Source organism: Ipomoea nil, unplaced genomic scaffold (assembly GCF_001879475.1).
Source record: "Ipomoea nil cultivar Tokyo-kokei standard unplaced genomic scaffold, Asagao_1.1 scaffold2422, whole genome shotgun sequence".
Taxonomy (NCBI): Eukaryota; Viridiplantae; Streptophyta; class Magnoliopsida; order Solanales; family Convolvulaceae; genus Ipomoea; species Ipomoea nil.
Genome location: NW_017618850.1, coordinates 676603 through 697656, shown reverse-complemented (window position 1 = coordinate 697656; position 21054 = coordinate 676603). Strand labels below are relative to the sequence as shown.

At 34.5% G+C, this 21054-nt stretch overlaps 2 protein-coding genes across 2 annotated transcripts; both read right to left on the bottom strand.

The window, feature by feature from the left end:
* Nucleotides 1–236: 236 nt before the first annotated feature.
* LOC109152474 (protein FAR1-RELATED SEQUENCE 5-like) lies at nt 237–2790 on the bottom strand. Its single transcript, XM_019300174.1, has 2 exons — nt 1760–2790; nt 237–1650 (listed from the first exon to the last, which is right to left on the bottom strand). The coding sequence occupies exons 1-2, from the start codon at nt 2788–2790 to the stop codon at nt 237–239; spliced, it is 2445 nt and encodes an 814-aa protein (XP_019155719.1).
* Nucleotides 2791–16982: 14192 nt separating this feature from the next.
* On the bottom strand, nt 16983–20842 carry LOC109152509 (F-box only protein 6-like). The gene is made up of 2 exons (XM_019300202.1): nt 20584–20842; nt 16983–18446 (listed from the first exon to the last, which is right to left on the bottom strand). Exons 1-2 carry the CDS (start codon nt 20718–20720, stop codon nt 17201–17203), a joined length of 1383 nt encoding a protein of 460 aa, XP_019155747.1. The 5' UTR covers nt 20721–20842; the 3' UTR covers nt 16983–17200.
* Nucleotides 20843–21054: the final 212 nt, after the last annotated feature.

The window sequence follows — 21054 nt, the reverse complement described above, 5'->3', positions numbered from 1 at the left end:
CATGTGAAATAAAATGCACCACACAATATATTACAGCCAACATAAGTCTATATATATGCACCACAAAACGGAATAAAACACACCATTCTAATATAAAAAAATCCGACATTCTTAAATGCACCACACTGTTTATTAAAAAACACCAAGTACTGTAATAAAATGCATAACTGTGTGTTATAAGAATTGTACGCAACTGTGAAAACATATAGGTCCCAAATCAAACTACACAACTGTATCTAACCATTTAAAGGGCATGTCCTACTATTATGACCATATTCATCACAAGTATGGCATTTCCTTGATTGCTTTACACACTTGCTAGCAGCTTTCTCCCTTGTACTCTTCAACCGCTTACCGCTACCCTTGTTCTTAGCTTGAATAGGATCACGCACCTCCACTGTTGAACCCTGAGACACATCTCCACAAAATGAATTGATCACACTTTGTTTGCTGCCACCAGCCACCACCCCACTGCCATCCTCACTCCCCTCTTGCAGAAATAATTGCCTTTGCTCACAAATAACACGTCGTAGCTGTGACAAACGTTCTATATTACCATCGGCCAAGCCCACACAAGCATATATGTCAGACCACAATAGATTAGTAAAAATCCTAACATTCTCCACTTTAGAAGATTGATCAACAATTGTATCATCAATATGAAATATTGGCTTCAAACAAGCACCCTTTGTCCACCGAGTCACCACATACCTAGAAGGAATACTCTCAAGCCCACGATCTTTAAACACAAAAAAAATATGCCTACACAACAGCCCCGTCCGCTCAAACATCTTGCAAGAACATGTAGCAGTATAATCAGACAAGACTAGCTCCACATACCATGCCCGTTGGGCACCATCTTTTATCCCATATAACACATGGCCATCACAATCACACAAAGACACCACTTGACACGAATAACAAGCTGCACAAATCTCTATTTGAACATCATAAAATACAGAAATGGTGTAAACATCCATTGCATGCTTCTCCAAAGCCAATGGTGTCTTCAAAACAGGAAAACAAGATTCACAATCAGCATTCAATTTTGCTTGTGCATGACGCTGTGCACCAACAGCACTTCCAAAATGCACCAAGAACTCAACCAAACTAGAATGACCATTAGAGAACGTACCAAAGAAACTATTTTGAGACTCTGATCGAGACGTTGTCCTAACCAGTCCTGACATAAACTCGTCGTGAAAATATGGGGATGCCCAATATGTACGAGACTCGAACAAGTAACGAAACCAACCATTGTCACCCAAACCATATTCCTCCATGATAAAACTCCATGCCTCCTCAAATGACTTGGAGTCCAGTGATTTGTTCCAGACAGTGCCATTCAACTTCCTCCTAAACACTTCATCTTTAGATAGAATTGGTCCAACCTTCTCACCAACCTTGCACATTATATGCCACATGCAAAATCTATGTTTTGATGTACCAAGCACGCGAGCAACAACAACCTTGAGAGCTAGATCTTGATCAGTAACAACACATATAGGGTCATGACACATAATTTTCTTAAATTTCTCCAAAAGCCACACATATGAGTCTACATCTTCCCTCGTAAGCAAACCAGCACCGAAGGTGATGGATCTCTTATGGTTATCAATTCCAGAAAATGGAACAAACACCAACTTATACCTACAACACAACGAGCAATCAACACCATAGTTCTAATAAGACACACCATAAGGTATGGAATCGTGCACCACAGACAAATACAACATGCACAATAAAAATAAATACTAACCTGTTAGTATGGTATGTAGCATCAAATGAAACAACATCACCAAACAACACAAAATTCTTCCTAGATACTGCATCCGCCCAAAAAACCCTTGAAAGCTGATCACCTTCATCAACATCATATTCAAAATCAAATGCCTCACACAACTCACGTCTCTTGAATAGCGTGTCTATGAATAATTGAGCATCACCATTTAGAATGTACGCCATCAGGTCACGCTTGAAATTCTTAAAATCCACACCTGTAGCCCCGACACTGGAATACTCACCAACAATCTCTTTAAACAGCCTATATGACCGAACAGACCCAATATTTGCCCGAACACAACTAGCAATAAACATTTGGTGCCCAGCATCGAGACTACGATTCACCTTTAAAAATTGCCTAGCAATAATTGAACACATCGAATGGGTGTGACGTTCCTCAAAATAATGCACAACATACAACCCATTAGACTTACGCTTTATCACAACCTTAGCCTTACAACCAACCCTATTTGTCACCCTCCGTCTCCTCGCCAAAGTAGTTTTAGCAACCCTAGAAACCCTCTGCTTAAAACCCTGACGGTTACATACTACGTGCTTCTCCACAGCAACACCATCCCTATCTTTCCGAATTGAGTGCTGCCTACAATCAAACCCAACAGTCCCAGCATATTGTTTATAAAACACAACAGCACCATCCAAGGAAACAAATTGTTGCCCCACAATAGGCTTCACACTATCAGCACAAACTGGGCGCCAATACTTAGTCAGCCCAGGAGAAGTTTCCAACACACATACACTGCCTTGTACACCCACATCAGCCAAATAATCTTCATCACAACCCACACCACTGCCTGCTACTCCAACATCAGTCACATTACCTTCATCGCAACCATCACCATTGCATTCTACACCAACATCAGTGGGATTACCTTCATCACAAACACCACCACTGCCTTCTCCACAAACATCAGTTGAGTTATCACAAACACCACCACTGCCTTCTCCACAAATACCACCAGATTGCAAAACATCAGCTGCACACCACATGTTAACTAATAAAGCACCACACCTTATCCAATACCACACGAATAACCCTACCTACATGCACATTATACATGCATAAAATCTAATACTGCCATACACATCATTGAATAATATATGCACCACGAGTATACAAAAAGTAAACCGTAATCACAAAACAACACACAGCAACATAGTCAACATCGATACACAGCAAATCCATAAAAAAAGCATGCGATAAACTTCCAAATCATAACAGACACATAGTAATACAAAAGACAGATTAAAACTACAAACATGAGAAATTCAAAACATACCAGGCTCCATCGCTCAACCTCAATAATCTCCCAACTGCGATAATCTGTAATTGCAAACGCAACTGATATCTCGTCCAACTTCCGATTGTGATCTCCAGCGATATTCTCCGAATTCCAATTGGGGCGCAATCACGAACACGATCGGGATCTTGATCTTCTTCCAATTGCGACGCGATCACGAACGATGTCTTGATCTCTCTTTCCTTCCGTATTTAAAATCACACAAAATAAACCGTCTTTTATACATTCACGTCCCCATCCCACTAAATTACTGAAACGCCCCCGCTTACCAAAAACGCGACAAACTTTACTTAATTCAACTAATATGTCGCTGCCGTTAGATTAACTTCGATCAACGGCTGTAAACTGACCTCACCGCCTCACCTAAGGCCATGACCGCATATGAGCATCTACATATATATATATATATATATATATATATATATATATATATATATATATAGAGGCGGGTTCAGGTGCGGCAGTGTCTTACGGTGCGGCAACACCAATAGTTCACCAAATATGCACCATCAACGTTAGGAAATACACCACACAAAACAGAGTAAACAGAGCCCTGCATCACCAAACACACACCATTAGGTGTGAGTAAAAACACCATACACTGTTCGGAAATACACCATTGGGGTGTGGTGAGTTATATGGTGTGTTTTTTTGAGTCTGTGGTGTATTTTGTGATGTTTTATTACATTTCATTGGGGTGTGTTTTTATTACACTGTTGGTGCATATTGTTAACACTGTTGGTGTATTCTGGAATTTGACCGCACCGCCGCACCGTAAGACCCCGCCGCATATGAGCGCTCTTCTATATATATATATATATATATATATATATATATATATATATATATATATATATATAGCTTATGCATAATGAACATTACTACATTTGAACGTATCTACATTTCATTAGTATTTAGTGTTCTGAACGTTTAGTTTTTCTGCGAAACATTGTGTTTAGTTTTTAATATATTTAGCAACGAATGAAACATTGCCTATAGGATAACAATATTATTACCTTTAATGAAGCTTTAGGCTTGCAACAATGGTGTTGGAAAGTGAAGAATACAGTTGCTCTAAATCCAACATGATAGTTCAAGTGATAAATGAGTTCTCTCAGTGGTAAGAATTTTGGGATGATCCGGATTCGATTGCTACAAGTGACAATTGCTCTAAAGCTCGGAGAATAACAAGAGCACATTCGAGAGGTAATGAAGCCAAAATCTTACTTTTCGTTTTTATATTTCAAAAATAAATAAATAAACTAGGTACGTCGCATACACACGATTAGTTGAACGTAACAACAGCCATTTCTTTTTATTAAAAGAAACGGTATCGTTTTGGATCATGGTCGTCCCTGTGTGGACCATGGTCCACCTTATAACAATTGCGGAAAGTAGGGTCATAGGGAACAAATACCGCAAATTATGCCGTGGAAACGTGTTCACCATGCTTGGTGAACACGGTCCCAAACGGCATAATTTTTACCGAAAAAAAAAACTAGTTAATGTACTGTTAACGGTGTTTTGCATTCTATGTTCAGATTATGAATTTACATTTATTAAATTATGAATTTTCTATTATGAGATTATGAATTTACAGTTATGTAATTATGAATTTTCTGTACATTCATAATCTCATAACAGAAAATTCATAATCTCATAAAAGAAAATTCATAATTTCATAACTGCACATTCATAAATCCATGCCTGCACATTCATAATTTATGAGTGTTGAAGAAACTTGCGGGAAGAGGAAGTGAAACTGCAAAATGTGAATATGAAGAAGAAAAGTCGCGTTGTTAAAAAAAAAAAAAAAAAAAAAAAAAAAAAAAAAAAAAGAAGATTGATGGAAGATAAGGTGTCCGTAGGCACCGTTACCGTTTGATACCGTGTTCACCATGGATAGTGAACACAGTTCCAAGGCATAACGATTGAACAAATACATAGCACGTATTTTCCAAAGAAGCACGACAACACACTTTCTTGGGGGACGGTGGTTCCGTAGCTGCTACAAATGGTCCATTGGTTTGCATTCAAGATCCATTAATGGTTGAGGCAATGGCATGCGAGGAAGTTCTATCATGGATTAAGTCCAAAGTGTGGACGGATATCCGTGCCGAATCTAATTGTTTTAACCTGATCCATGCATGCCCTTAGTAGGAGTGGTTCAGACTGCTCTTATTTTGATTCTATAGTTTATTCTTTTAAATTTCTTAGTAACTCGTTTAGTTCATACACTTTTCGTCATATTTCTCGTTCGACGAATCAACCTGCCCATGCATTAACCAAGGCAGTTGATTCTCGCTTCGGTCCAATGTATTGGGGGAGGGATCCCTCCAGACTCTATTTTAGCTTTCTTTAATTAAAGTGTTGAGTTGCTTGCTTTAAAAAAAAAAAAAATACATTATTATGTGGACCATATTTTGTATACTATAAAATAATGTACATTTAGTATAAAAAATAATATACTTTTAGTATATAAAAAATGTATTTTGTATTCAGAAAAAGTATATTATTTTATATAATGTACATTCAATATACAAATAATATACTTTTAATATATTAAAAATATAATTTCTTTTATTTTATGGTCTATACAACATTATGTGGACCATGGTCAACACAATAATTTGCCCAAAAGAAATAGTATTATTGGGCTATTGACTTTTCTATCTCGAGTGAGATTCCATGTTTGCATATAGATTTGATTTCAATCAACAAATATTGCATTATTGGGTTTTCAGGTAACATTCCCGAATTCTATTGTTACTCTCTCCGTCCCATTGTGGGCAATTTATATCTTACATCACGGCGCGCGTTGCACTGTGCACCCAGATGCAAAACGGCGTCGTCTTAATATTTTATTTTTTTTTTAAATTTCCCGCCCCAGTGAATGGCAGTTATTTTTTCTTTAAAAAAAACCCTGTTCAAAAATGTACATAATGTTATACTAGAATACACATAATTGTATACATGAATGTACATAATTATATAATAAAATATACATACTCTTTTTAAAAGATAATACACATAATCTAACATAATACATAATAAATATAAACTTTTAACATAATACACATCAACTCTTAACATAATACACACAAATTTTCTGATTCGGATGTACATAATTGTATAAAAAGAATGTACATAATTGTATAAAAAATGTACATAACTGTATGAACAAATATACATAATTGTATGAACAAATATACATAATTGTGTGAAAAAATATACATAATCACAGCAACTTCTTACCGCGCCTCCCAAAACGACCCCAAAACGACATTGTTTTGGGAGGCGCGCGGCGCACAGTGCTACGCGCGCCGTGGTGTAGGGTATAACGATTGCCCATTGTGTGTGTTTGGTTCGATTAACGAGACTTGACTAAAGTTTTTTTAATCAAATTTTTTATAATATTAAGTTTAGTATTTTTTTTTAAGACATAATATTAAGTTTAGTATTAACATACAAAATTTATATATTTAGAAATTACACTAAAAGTACAATTAAACACAAAAACTCAAATTTAAAAATAAATAAATAAAATACTAAAGAAAATAAACAAAGAAATAAGAACTGGTTTGACCAATGAATAATAAATAGGACAAATAAAATGGGACAGATGGACTATTATTTGTTATTCCTGCATCAGAATGAAAAATATATATATTATTTGTATCAAATCTTAATATTCTGTAATCTGTAATATTTAATTTCTATATATATTAAAGTAAAATAATTAACAAAAATTTTTTCCCTCCAAAGTGTGAAAGCAATAATAATAATAATAATAATAATAATAATAATAATAATAATAATAATAATAATAATAATAATAATAATAATAATAATAATAATAATAATAATAATAATAATATTTTTTGTGGATATATTTGTGACAATTTTATTAAATTATAATTAATAAAATATAAAATATAATTAAGGAAATGAAATTATCAAATTAACAGAATATAAACATTTATAAATTGTTGTAAATACATACATTTATACACTTATGCACTATACTGACTATACAAAATTTAAATGCTACCTTTTTAATTTTTAAATGTAATTTTTAAACTATAAACCTATCAATATAAATTATAATTAGTGAAATTATATTATAGAATTTTTCTATATCTACTATACTAATAAGAGCCCAAGAGAGTTAGGCCTATAATGTGTAGAAAAAATAGCGGTCAAATGTTTAAATGAAATGAATGGTTCAGATTGATCAGATTTTAATTTTTTCTTAAGATTTTTAAATTTATCCTTAATTATATGACTTTCTTTCCTTAAATACCCACACACCGTTAACTTTTTCCGTTAAACATTCTAATCTCCGTTAAAATTTGTATAATTCGCTGTTAATATTCTCCGTTATCTTGCTGATGGCATTAATTTAATTATTGAAATTGTTTAAGATTTATTGTGTTGTTAGACTTCTAATAATTCCCTAACAAGAAGTCTCATAATTGTATAATTCTCTGTTGATATTGCCATCTTGCTGGCATTTAATTTAATTATTGAAATTGTTTAAGATTCCTTGTTTTGTTAGACTTCTAATAATTCCCTAACAAGAAGTCTCAATATAAGCTGATTCTCTGCATGTTCATGGTGTTGCTATTCCAAATTTCCAACTGTTGATGGTATCCGCAATGTTCTTGATCACATTAGAGCTCTGATGGATGGATGAGAAGCAAAGCAAACTCGCTTTCTTTGGATTAATCTTTGTGAAGAACCAGTGACAACATATTTTTATCGTTTTTCAAAGCCAATTTCAGGTTTCAGAGAATTTATTTGTTACGCTTTATGTCAAAAACATCTTTTATATATTTTCATTCCTTATTGGTATAGAGTTCTACTACATAGACTCCCAAATTGTACTCCCTGAAATGGCAAACCAGGATTGGTTATTTTCAACATGTGAGTCCACAAAAAAATATCTACATCAAAAACATGTGAGAGGGAGTACAAGTTGGGAGTATAAAATGAGAGTACACCAAATATTTTCCATTGGTTTAATATGTTAGTGGAGAATCAATGAATATTGTGTAATTATTATTCACTTCCCACTACTGAAACATGTGGTATACATTAATGGGTAGTATTCATCAAGTCTACTAATTATGAGAATGCTTGAAAGTGGGTTGAGGCTGGGTTGAGGCTGGTACGGTTCAATTTTCTTGTCTTGCCACGGAAGTCATCTGTCAAGCTCCAGTTGCATGTTTAAATTGTTCTAAGCAAAGGTGAGGGTGGAGCAAATGGAGGATCGACTGAAAGAAGATGTTCTCTGATAGAGCTAGGCTGCAAGGTTTTCCCCTATATTCTTTATCTAGCTTACTCCTTTAATTTTTTGCCCAACTTTGCTACGTGCAATTTCATACCTGATTTCAAACTTATACTAAAGTTTGGACATTTAATTAACAGATATGGGAATGTGTAACTGATGAACTCAGTTCCCTGATGGCCAGATGACACAGGATTTGGTGAAAACACCATTGGAGGTTTGGCATTATACATTTTATTCAAATTTGCAATGTAAAAAATGTAAAAAAAATATTACTGGTGTCTGATTATTCATCTCTTGTCTCCACTTTCATAATTTTTCTCCCGTCACAGGTGTATGAGGAGCTGCAAGCACTTGAGTACCTTGTTGACTATGAACGTGTTCCTATAACAGATGAAAAGTCACCCAAAGAGATGGATTTTTTGTTGGTTTGTATCCCTATCAATCCTTTTGGTTTAATGTCCTTACACTTTCAAATTTATTTACCGTTCTATTTGAGGTTTATTATGTATTCTTTGTGGAATAATTTTCATATAGACGTGGCAGTATGGAAGGAGGAAGCCAAGAATGACCAGGTATGGGCTTTGTTTATATATACTACCACATATTTGTTTCGTTCTATGGAAGCATAATATCCTTTTTAATGCAAAGGTTTTATTCATTAAAAGACAAAATGCATCAACTGAATCTTTATTATTAGTATTTTTTTTTCTAAATAAGGTATGATAGTGTAGCATATTATATATAAATATATATATATATATATATATATATATATATATATATATATATTGGATCCGGTGCACACCCCCTTGGCAGATGAGCTCGTGAGCACCTTTTCTGACCCTTAATTAGTGTAGATGAATGGTCCAGATGAATTGGACTTTTTTGCCACGTGCATCAGACTTAAGTGTACAATAGGGATTGTTTTGTAATTTTCGCAATTACTATAATTATAACGTGTATTTAATTTTGCCTCGAAAATCTGCGTAGCTTCTGACCCTTCTCGCCTTTTCTTACCTTCTTCGTCTTCTGCGTCTTCTCCATCACAACTCTCCCTCTCCATCACAACTCTTCTGTGTCTTTCTCCATCTCCATCACAACTCTCGCTCTCCATCACTGTCTCCCTCTCCATCACACCTCAGGCGTTCAACATGGTTGGGTCTACTGTCCGCCGATCGAAGAGGCAACGGAGGTCAAACGGTGTTTCCATTGAAGGTAATCTCAATCCCCTTTTTTTTGCTATTGTTTTTTTTCAATCCCGTTTCGGGGGGTTTTGTGTGTGCCTCCGTTTTGGGGGTTTTGTGTGTTCCTTCTGTGGGAGTTTGGTGTCTGGACCGCCGGCTCTGGGAGGCGGGATGGGAGGGGGAACTGGGGAGGCGGGCAGGGAGGGGGAACTGGGTAGGTACAGTTTATCTTTTTTTTTTCATCTTTTTTTTTTTCACTGTTTTTCCCCCCTATGTGTTTGAGCGGTTCTAGTTAGTGTTTTTACATTTTAGGGGATGAGTGAGCTGGTATATGGTGTGTTAAAGTTTTAGTATGGTGATACCTATCAACAAACAAAACAAAGTACGGTGATTGATGGGAATGCCAAACAAATGGTCATCCCAAATCATATGTTTTTTATTTTTTTGGGTACAAGATTGTTTAGTTTTTGCAGGTTCATCTAACCATATCTTAAATTTTAGTAAAATAACCACTTACTGTTGTCATGAATTTCGAATGTGTTTATATTAGTGGAAGTAAGCTTAGCTCAGTGTGTGCTAACTATTGTGTTTTTATTGCTGTAAAGAATAGAAAATCAGTGTAAGCAGTGAATAGGAATGACAATAAATGATATTTATACTTTTGAAATCCCCAAAGTATATCTGGTTGAAAATGTTCAGATGTGCATGTTTTTGTTCTCTCATTATTGTTGATTTTATTGTTTCATGTCCACATTGGCTGTGGTTTTAAAAGGGTGAAGAAAAAAATAGGTGAATCTTGACATTTTGTGGTGTTGAATGTGCCCTGCATTTTTGTTGTATACTTATGTTGTTCTTTCTGCAAGTAGAAAAAAAGGTCCTAGCTTGGGTGGGGTGGTTGGTGCGTTGTAGTTGTTACTCTGTGCATGTTAGGGGTAAGGTGTGTCAGGTTTGTTACTGTTGATTTTATTTCGGTTATGTACGTATGTGTGTTCCACCACGTGTATTGGTTGTTTGTGTGTTTATTTTTTGTTGTTTTTTGGATTTTTTGGGCTTACGTAATCGGTGGCATAGGTTCGTGCGTAGCAGTATGTTCCTTTGTGCAGGTTAAAGTGTAATGTACAAGCTAATTGGCACTAGTTTATGTTGGACAGCCCTATGCTTCATGGGATTGTGGTTTTTGCAGAGGTGACGCACGTGCCTTGCGTGCCTTACGCACACGATATATGTATGATATCCTGCTGTTTCAAAACAACACCCATCGCCGAATGAATTTCAACTCCGCCATGAGGGCAACTGACTCGTCTCGTTGAACACCTTTATTATATTTAGTATTATTATTCTATCCCCAACTCTACGTTTTTGTTTGTATTTATGTATTGCTTCGGACTTGGACCATATGTCATTTCGAGTTTTCTTATTAACAGTGCGATAAAACTTAAATATGAAATATTATTCGTCCATTTTACACTGCCTTTCGCACATGATATCCAGTGCGCAACTATGCACGTACCTTTCGTCTACAACGCATTCCATACATGCACTTTTTTTTAAGGTGTACTAATGCATATATTATTATAATTTGTTGTCTATGCATTGGTCCACAACGGTTTGTGCGTATATACATGTATATAATATATATAAATGAATTTGCCCCCGCGATGACCAATTTGGTATTACGCATTATTTCTATGGTCAATTTGCTATTACCGTTCATTACCCAGCTTTTTGGTTAATGCATGGTTATTTAAATTTTGAAATTTGCATAAGTAGATGGAAATGTGCATAACACACATATGTAGTCCGTGCATTTACACTATGTAGTGTATTATGTAGTCCGTGCATTTTAAATTATTGTATGTGCATAGGCCCCAAGGTTTGTGCGTTTTTACATGTATAATATATATATATATATATATATATATATATATATATATATATATATATATATATATAAGATTGAATTATGCACAGACCCGTTTCTTAAAATGCTAACTCCTGTTAATAAAAAAAAACGCAACGTTCCAATCTCGGACACCCCCCTTCATCGTCCAGTTGATAAGCAATATTCAAAACGACCATACGCACAGACTCGAACTGTTCAAGCACTTATTGGTACAAACCAAAAGAATACCAAAATCACGGACACAAAGCAGGTTTTTTGTAAGGTAGAACGGCGTATATGTTATAAGCATTATACAAAAACCAGCATATGCACCGACACGAAGTATGCACGGACGAAAACAAAAAACAACCTAATATGCACGGACAAAAAAGTACACATGCACTGAGCAGTACAAGGCAAAGCAAAAACAACACATAAACAACTCGGTGGAAGTATATATGTACGCACAGGCAGGTGTACCCGTACACTCACGGGGTGTGAACGCATGCTAACGACCACCCCCAGACCTTTTCACATCTCAACCATTACCGGAAAAACCAGAAAACGCACAGACTATGCTGTGTATATGCACTTACCGTGATTGCCAATGTCCATTTGCTGAAAGTCCTAACTTGCTGCTCCTACTATCACCAGCTTGTTCACGTTAAATATGTTATCTAATCTTTTTATTAATAAAATCTATTAATTTCCATCCTCAAAAGCATCAAAAGATGATTCATATTCCTTTTAAATTAATTCATTAATTAAATCAGCTAACCAAATTACTAATCTAACCTTACCATAGATAATAACTGAAAATATTTCTTTTAATCTCAACCATAGATGGGAATCTAATCAATGGGTATTATTAGGCCTCATGGGCTCATCTATTAGAGGGGGTGCACCAGATCCAAAGCCATATATATATATATATATATATATATATATATATATATATATATATATATATATATATATATATATATATATATATATATATATACACATGTGTGTGTGTGTGTGTGTGTGTGTGTGTGTGTATATATATATATATATATATATATATATATATAAACTTTTTGTATTGGTTCTTCTCAAACTTCACTCTTATGATCAACTGAGTTACCCATGTAGACAAATTTTTGTATTGGGACTTGAAAGAGTAGAAGCCATAAATTTAACTTTTGTTGATCGAACTCCTTTTTTACAAAACATTTCCAATTTTATTTGTGGAGCACTCTTCTCTTGTACCTATTTTTGTTTTTAATGGGAATATCACGCCATGAACTGAATATATTCTTCCATTTTAATACATGGTTTCAAACTTCCAGGGTCATAAAGTGTCTCAAGCTGATATAAAGATAGAAATAGTATTTAATTGACAAATGGGACGCGGATGGACTACAACTGGAATGGTGATTGCAACGTTGGTTTATCTTACGAGCAACCACTTCACGGTTTTTTATGAGCTAACAAGGAGAGAGAGGGAACAAAGAGAAGAAGAAAAAATATAAAAAATATTTGACTCATGACGGGAATTTTTTTACAAAATGAGCACAAAAAAACTGAAAATTCCCAACGCACACAATCTGAGCATTCTACTGTCATCTTCCTCTTATTTGGAACCTACAAAAAACTTAACATAGCAAGAGACAAATTCAACCTAAAAACCAAATACCAATTCTCACATCAACAAAAAATCATCTTTGATTTTTTTAATCTAAATTAAATCATTGAAAAACCATTTGTACGGTTGCTCTAATCGTATAGGGCCTCTGGTATTTATCATTTCTATCCACAACTTCTTGACTTATTTGTCATTCTCCTTTGTGTCCATCTCATACTTTAGGCGTCACCCTTTCTATCTTTTCTATTTTTCTTGAATTTATATTATTCTACTTGCTCTTGTTCAATGATTTGAGGCATGTGGTTTTTTAATCTTAATTTTTTGGACATTTTTCCTGTGTTCGTTTTAGAACTTTTATTAATCTAAATGTTCTACTTTGCTACAACTAACTTGTTTGCGTAATAGTGTTTCTTAGCTAATTAGAAATTAGAACTTTGAAAACAAAATGTTTAAACATGAGTTATATACAATCGGGATGAAATTACAATGAAAAAGTTCAAATGCGGCGGGGTCTTCCCGTGCGGTGGTGCGGCATCACCAATAGTTCAACAAATATACACCATTAACGTTAAGAAAATACACCACAAAAAACAGAGACAAATTAGGTACGCATCACCAAAAACACACCATTAGGTGTGAGTAAAAATACCATATAGTGTCCGGAAATACACCATTGGGGTGGTGAGTTATATGGTGTATTTTTTTTGGGTCTGTTGTGTATTTTTTGATGTTTTATTGCATTTCATTGTGATGTGTTTTCCTTACACTGTTGGTGCATATTGTTAACACTGTTGAGCATATATATATATATATATATATATATATATATATATATATATATATATATAGTGAAGATGAAGACAACTAACAATGCTATTCAAAAAAGAATTAAAAATACTTAGAAAAAAGATAATACCCAAAAGTAGTACGAAGTATTTATTTACACTATCGATTTTATAAATTTGCAAACATTTATTTTAGTGACAATTACAATGAATATATCATATATTATCTTGCATTCATATACTTTGACTTACATATTTAAATAATCAAATTCGACATTCAATTACCTATGTATGAACTTCTCTTATATAATCTTGCATTGATATACTTTTAAATACTTATTTATATAAGTATTGGGCATTAACCCATTCGCGCAATGCGCGTGTAAAACTAGTATATATTAATAAATATTATGTGTATATACAATGTATTATCTACTATACTAATGAGAGCCCAAGAGAGTTAGGCCTATAATGGGTAGAAAAAATGACGGTCAAATTTTTTAATCAAATGAATGGCTCAGATTGATCAGATTTTAATTTTTCCTTAAGATTTACTAATTTACCCTTAATGAATATGATTATCCGTTAACTTTTCTGTTAAATATTATCTTTTCCGTTAATTTCTGTTAGTTCACCGTTAACTTACTCATTAATTTCAATAAGAAAGGTCTTAAGTTCGAACCACATTCCAATCAAAGTTGGCATAATTAGTACTATATTTTACTCTTATTAAATTAAAAATAATAATTTAGTAGCTACAACAAAAAAATAATACATATGCATTTTTTTAATTTAGAATTATGTGTCTACAATGTCTTTATTCAAAAAAAATTTATTCATTATCAATAAATTAAATAAGATAAATAATTTCATTAGTTATATTGAATTGTCTTTATTTTTCTCCAATATAAAAATTCTTTATATTCAAATTCATCAATTGATTATATTCGCTACATTGTCCCTACAATGTCTTTATCAAAAAAAAATTATTCATTATCAATAAATTAATTAAGAGAAATAATTTTATTAGTTATATTGTCTTTATTTTTCTCCAATGTAAAAATTCTTTACATTCAAATTCATCAATTGATTATATTCACTACATTGCTATTATCTTTTTTGTGCACCATTTTTTTTTAATTAAATATCAAAGTTATAATACAAAATAATGTTATATATTTATTTACCAAGTATTTTATTAATACCATGAAAAAATTTAAAAAAATATAATTAATAAAGCGAATCATATTAACCACTTGAAGGATTTGTTGACAAAGAGATTATTCAAATCACACAACAAATTGAAGTGAGAACTATCTCGCAATGTCCTTGTTTGACAATCAGCCGTTAGTAGTTAGCATTAGCGGATTTGACCAGCGAATTATATAACGGTTGATAAAAAGATATTTGAAAAAATTAGATGTTTAGATTAACATGTAAAATGACCTAAGATATAATAATAATAATAATAATAATAATAATAATAATAATAATAGTAATAATAATAATAATAATAATAATAATAATAATTGTTTTAAAAAAATAAAAAATATATAATTAAGTCAATCATATTAACTACTTGGGGGATTTATTGATAAAAAGAGTATTCAAATCACACAACAAATTGAGGTAGGAAACTACCTCGCAATGTCCTTGTTTGGCAATCAGTATTTACCTCTTCAATATTAGTATATATTTAATATTTTATGCCCTAATTTTTATTTGTTCTCCCTTATGTCCCGTATTTGGTTTCAACCATACCTATACAATTATTTTATTGACAATTATAATCAATCTTGACTATATTATCTTACGGCATGATAATAATAGCGCCAGATGGCTCTTTTGTGGCAGCAAGGAATGGCAAATTACCGATTTGTTTTTCACCACTTATGGCGAATGCCCAGGCATACAAGGAAGCACTGTCCTGGCTACTTGAACGGAATACCACATCAGTAAGTTTACTCACGGATTGCATGGAATTGGCTACGATTATCCGACACCATCACACGCCGATCCATTCGTACGTTGGGGTCACAATTGACCAGTGCAGAACATTAATGTCTTTATTTAATCGTATTACTTTAGATTACATCTCTAGACAGGTTAATTTACATGCGCATACTTTAGCTACGTTAGCATTTACACAGGATCAAGCTATGTACTGGGATGCTATCCCACCTGACACTATTACGGCTTTGATTCATTAATACAATCGCAAGATTGACCTTCAAAAAAAATATTATCTTACATTTGTAAACTTAGAATTACCTATTTAAATACACAAATTCAACATAAAATTATCCATGCATGAACAATTCCAATATAATATTGTCTTGATATATACTTTAAAGTACTTATTTAAAAAAAAAACATTGGGCATTATCTCAATCGCGCAATGCGCGTAAAAAACTAGTATAATCATATAAGGAAATGTGTCCGATTGGAGTTTAAATTTATCCATACAAAATTTAAAATTTATATTTTTTAAATTAATTTCTAAGTATAATCCTCTTAGTTATTATTCATATTTAAATAATAACCATACAAAATTTAAATTTAAATATTGTACGTTACGAAAATAGATGTTTGACCAAATATATAAACATCTAACTATATTATTATATATTGTCCATTTTAATATTTTTTTCATTTTTTAAATTTAAATTTATAATAACAAAAAAATTTCCATGCAACACACGTGTACAACACTAAAAATTCTTATTATCATAACATAACATAGTCTATGCATCGCACGGGTATCATACTAATATAATTTATAATACCCATCATTATTTGACAAATTAATCATACAAAATCACATTAAATTATACAAATTTTAAAGTGAAATTTAACACAAACCATTGCACACCACCCCAGTTATCCTGCTAACCTTAACACCATATAGCCTCAAAAATGAATAAAACAGCTGACAACACCACCAAACATTTTGTACCATATCAAATTGCCATTGCTGGCTTGCTGCTCACTAATCAAAAATGACTTATGCAAATTAGTTAACGCCTAGAAGAGGAAACTGGGCAAGAAGGGGAAGAGAGCAACACCACTGGAAAAAGTAACTTATGATCTGCAAACAGGAAGCATGGATATTGACCTAGTGAACGACGAATTGTTATGCATTGAAATTTTGTCCCACGGAATCAAAAGGTCAACAGCATTACAGTAACATGTTTTACAATAATTCATCAAAGAACAAATTTAAACCCCACAACACATTCTTCTTTCTTGGCACAGAGAAGACGGGATGCAAGCCGTCACTTGCATTTTGAATATCACCTTAGAAAGTAGGGAAGAACAATGAGGTGAGTCAGGCCAAAGCTGTCAAACACGGGTGGAAAGCGGTGCCACATGCAATCCATTGCCTCTTTCTCCCGCGTGGTAGAACACACCCGGGGACCTTGACCCATTCCCTAGTCGAGAAATCATACGTAATCAGCCTGTTCATTTGTCTCGACCTCAGTGATAGCATAAGCAAACCTTTGTTGCCCAAGCAAGTCATTCTAACGTGCTTTCCGTAAAACTCCAAGCACCATACATTTGGCATTCTGTCAACCTCCTTCCACAAAAGAGTCATCTTTTGCAGCTCCCATATGCATACGCAAGTGGCAGCGTTTTTCGTCAGCAGCCCCACGAGCATTATGCGGCCCCCACATTCTGCGAGAGTGTGATCGCTCAGATGGGGGGGAGCGGGGATTATGAACTGCTTCCACACTCCCGAGACCATGTCGTAAGACACGATTCCATCAGGGTCTGATCGCATGAAGTAAAGTGTGCTACCAGTGGAGACTGTGTGTGACTTAAAGTTTAGTGCGAGTGGAAGCTTAATGTTTGAGGGCATACTTCCCGGACTCCAAGAGTTGTCTATTGAGTCATAAACTTCATACTCCCCATCACAACCAACCCAAAGGATCCTGTATCCCTCACACGCTGATTTTCCGTTTAGAGTCATCCCAACTGCCACACGTGACCACACCTTCACTGACCTGGCTGGCAACTCCTTAAAAGACCGTGTAAGCGGGTTGCACACGTAAAAGCTCCTATGTCCAATATCAAGAAAACAGACAAGACCCCCAGCAGAAGCCACTGGTAAAACGATTAGCTTGGTCGGGAGAGCGGGAATGGTAGGGTGATGCCATTTCCTCAAGTCAGGGTCATACATGGCTCCAGTATTCACGTTTTCATGAGTGATGGTGTAAAACCATGGCTGTTGTTGAGGGACTTCGGCGCATTGCTCGGAGAAGCTTTGAGAAGTAAGCATCGAATTCCACTTTTTGCAAACTGATCTGAAGCGGAAAAATGTGGCTATAGGAAGTCTTGCTATGACAGCTTCGAAAAGGTCTTCTGGAAATTCTTTCCAAATCTCATGTTCCATAACCTCAGTAGAGCAGGTAGTTCCATCTGATCTTCCCCGATTTCGTTCCTTTCGCACTTTCTTTTTCGGTGGAGGCTTACCAGGTTCCAACATTTTGAGATTTTCAGATTTTCCAGCCGTCACAAGGAGATTGTAGCAACTGTCCTCAACAGAACTATCATCAAGATTCAGAAAACACCATCTGCATAGAATGCATAAGCAGTCTATTTAGAGAATCATAAAACAAAAAATAGGAAAAACATATCAATGAAGGCATTGAAATGTCTTATAAGAAAATTTATTCAGAGCATGTCACTGCCCGAGTCTAGCTAAGTTTAAAAACGAATGTAAACACAATTACCTTTCAAATATAAGTAAATCCTAGTATAGAAAAGGACCTCAATTTACAAGAAATTTACATTTCAAGATTGACACTAGTTCAGGACAAAAGGGCTGAAACTCAGCTCTTGAACTAAGCCTAAGTTTCATCAGTTGACCAAGGTTATATTTGTTTGGTAATATAAGATTCCCATGTTTGGTTCAGGTTATATAACTTTCCCAGGGAATGTCAGATAACCTCCGCATTAAGTTTTTAGCTATTGGAGGGGAATGTGAGATACCCTCCAATTTCTTAGGTAATCTCACATTCCCTTGTCTTATTACTAATGTTGGGCTTTGTATTTTTTAATCAATTTATCTTATTATCGTTGTCTTATTTACATACCTTAGTTTTAAACCAAACACAGGAATCCCAGCAATCTAACATTCCCTAAGGTAATCCAACATTCCGCGAACCAAACGCCCCCTAAGAGGAATATCCTACATGAGCCCTTGAATTAGCATATACTCCCCTCCATCCCAAAATGATTGCATGACTTGGAAAACTAGGCTTCGCACAAGAAGTCACATAATAATTCAATTTTTTGTAATATTTAATTTAGTGGTAGTGAATAAAATCTAGAAATTTAAAACTTTTAGAACTATATTAAAAGTTAAATTAAACACACAAAAAAAAATTAAAATAAAAAAAAAACTGTTAAAAATTAAGCAAAAAAAAAAAAATAAAAGTTGATTTGACCCGTGAATAGTATATGTAGCAAACAAAATTGGAGAAAGGGAGTACCTCTCATAATATTTACGTTAGAAGATTGGCACTTGATCTAGCAAAAAAGTAAATCGACTCAGCTGTTGAACTAGGCCTAAATTTCACTGATCAATTCTATTAAGCACAAAATCCTAAGAGTCTAGCACATCTTCCCTATCACCTTAAACAAATAAGCTCGGGTCTACCTCTTCCTCCAACATCTCTTATTACTTCCATGTTACTGCTCTTCCTACCTGGTGCATCTATAGGTTTACATGCAGTATGCTTTTCTTTCAATTTGTTGTTGATTGACATCACCTGTGCCTTGTTTCAAGCAAAGTCGTTTCTAACATGGCCCTTGCTAATATTCCATACATCCATCTTAGTATTCTACCCTAGTTACAACCAACTTATAAACATTCTCTTTTGGATAAAAGAATAGTAATTCAGATGCTTGGTACTATTGGTACATGGATTTGTTTATAATTAGAGTTTAAGATCATTTGAACTTCTCTACTATTGCAGTCGGCCACTCGGCCTCATCTAATATACGAGAGACATGAGTTACTATAAATGCTAAAACAACAAATATACTCTTTAACATACAGATCATAAAAAAGCAAAAGTTGTAATGTTATCAAGTTTCTTAAGTTTCATCTTTATCCCATCCTCAATCACACATATGAAATATAGGACTGGATTATTATTTCCATCTCACATAATCCAGAGATCAAAATCCCCACCGCAAGCCCTAATTTGAGCCAAAAGAGAACTACACCAATATTATATATGCAGCATAAACATTCATTTTTCTATTCAAGTAAATTAAAGACTAAGTTTCAGAGTTGGTAGAGAAACCCCAAAGCAGAAGCAAGATGCACCAACTGGAATAAATTTACCATGCCAAGTTCCCAACCCAAGAACCTTCTAATAGGAAAATCTCCTTAGAACTAGAGTCCTAGAATTACAAGCATGTAGATTTACATCACCTAAATCCCCTTTCCTCTTCTCCAACACGGCAGGGGAACAGAAAAGGTAGAATTTTTGAGAACCCTTTAGTTCCAATTGAAAAAATAATCAAAGAAAAAAGCGCATTTCTTTGCCCTTTCCGAAACTCAGGGTATATTTCAAAGTGTAAAATTGAATCTCACCCATTCCGAAGAGAAAAAAATCCAAGAAAATGAAGCAATTGAAACGGAAATCAGGACAAGAAAGTGAAACGGGAAGAAGAAAAAGAAAGAAAGAAATTAAAAACCTGGGGTGGTGTGGCGGTGGAGGTTGAAGCTGAAGAAAGTAATTAGCAGGAACAGCGGTGGAAGGGTAACCGCCGTAAAGCTCCAAAAGCTCCTGAACTTGTCCGATGAGTTGCCTGAGCATGGCAAGACCTTCCATGCCCCCCCACCCACCCACCCACAAGGCGGTGTGTGTGTATGTATAGAATATATGAATGGGTTCGTAGCAGAAGCGAGATAAGCCCTCTCCCTCTGGGTCTCTACTTCCATGTAGGTCAGGTTGGGCGTTTGAGAGAGAGAGAGATACTTATTACCCACTACTTTTTCAACACGTCACAATGCCCCTTTCCATCATGAGTAGTATTGACCGTGTACGCAACTTTTGTCCCGCCCCTTCCCAATCCTTTCTTTCTTGATGCCTTCCTTGATTCTTCTTTCTTTTCCTAAACTACCCTTTCTTTCTTTCTTTTTAGTGCCCCTTTCTTCTTATCTTA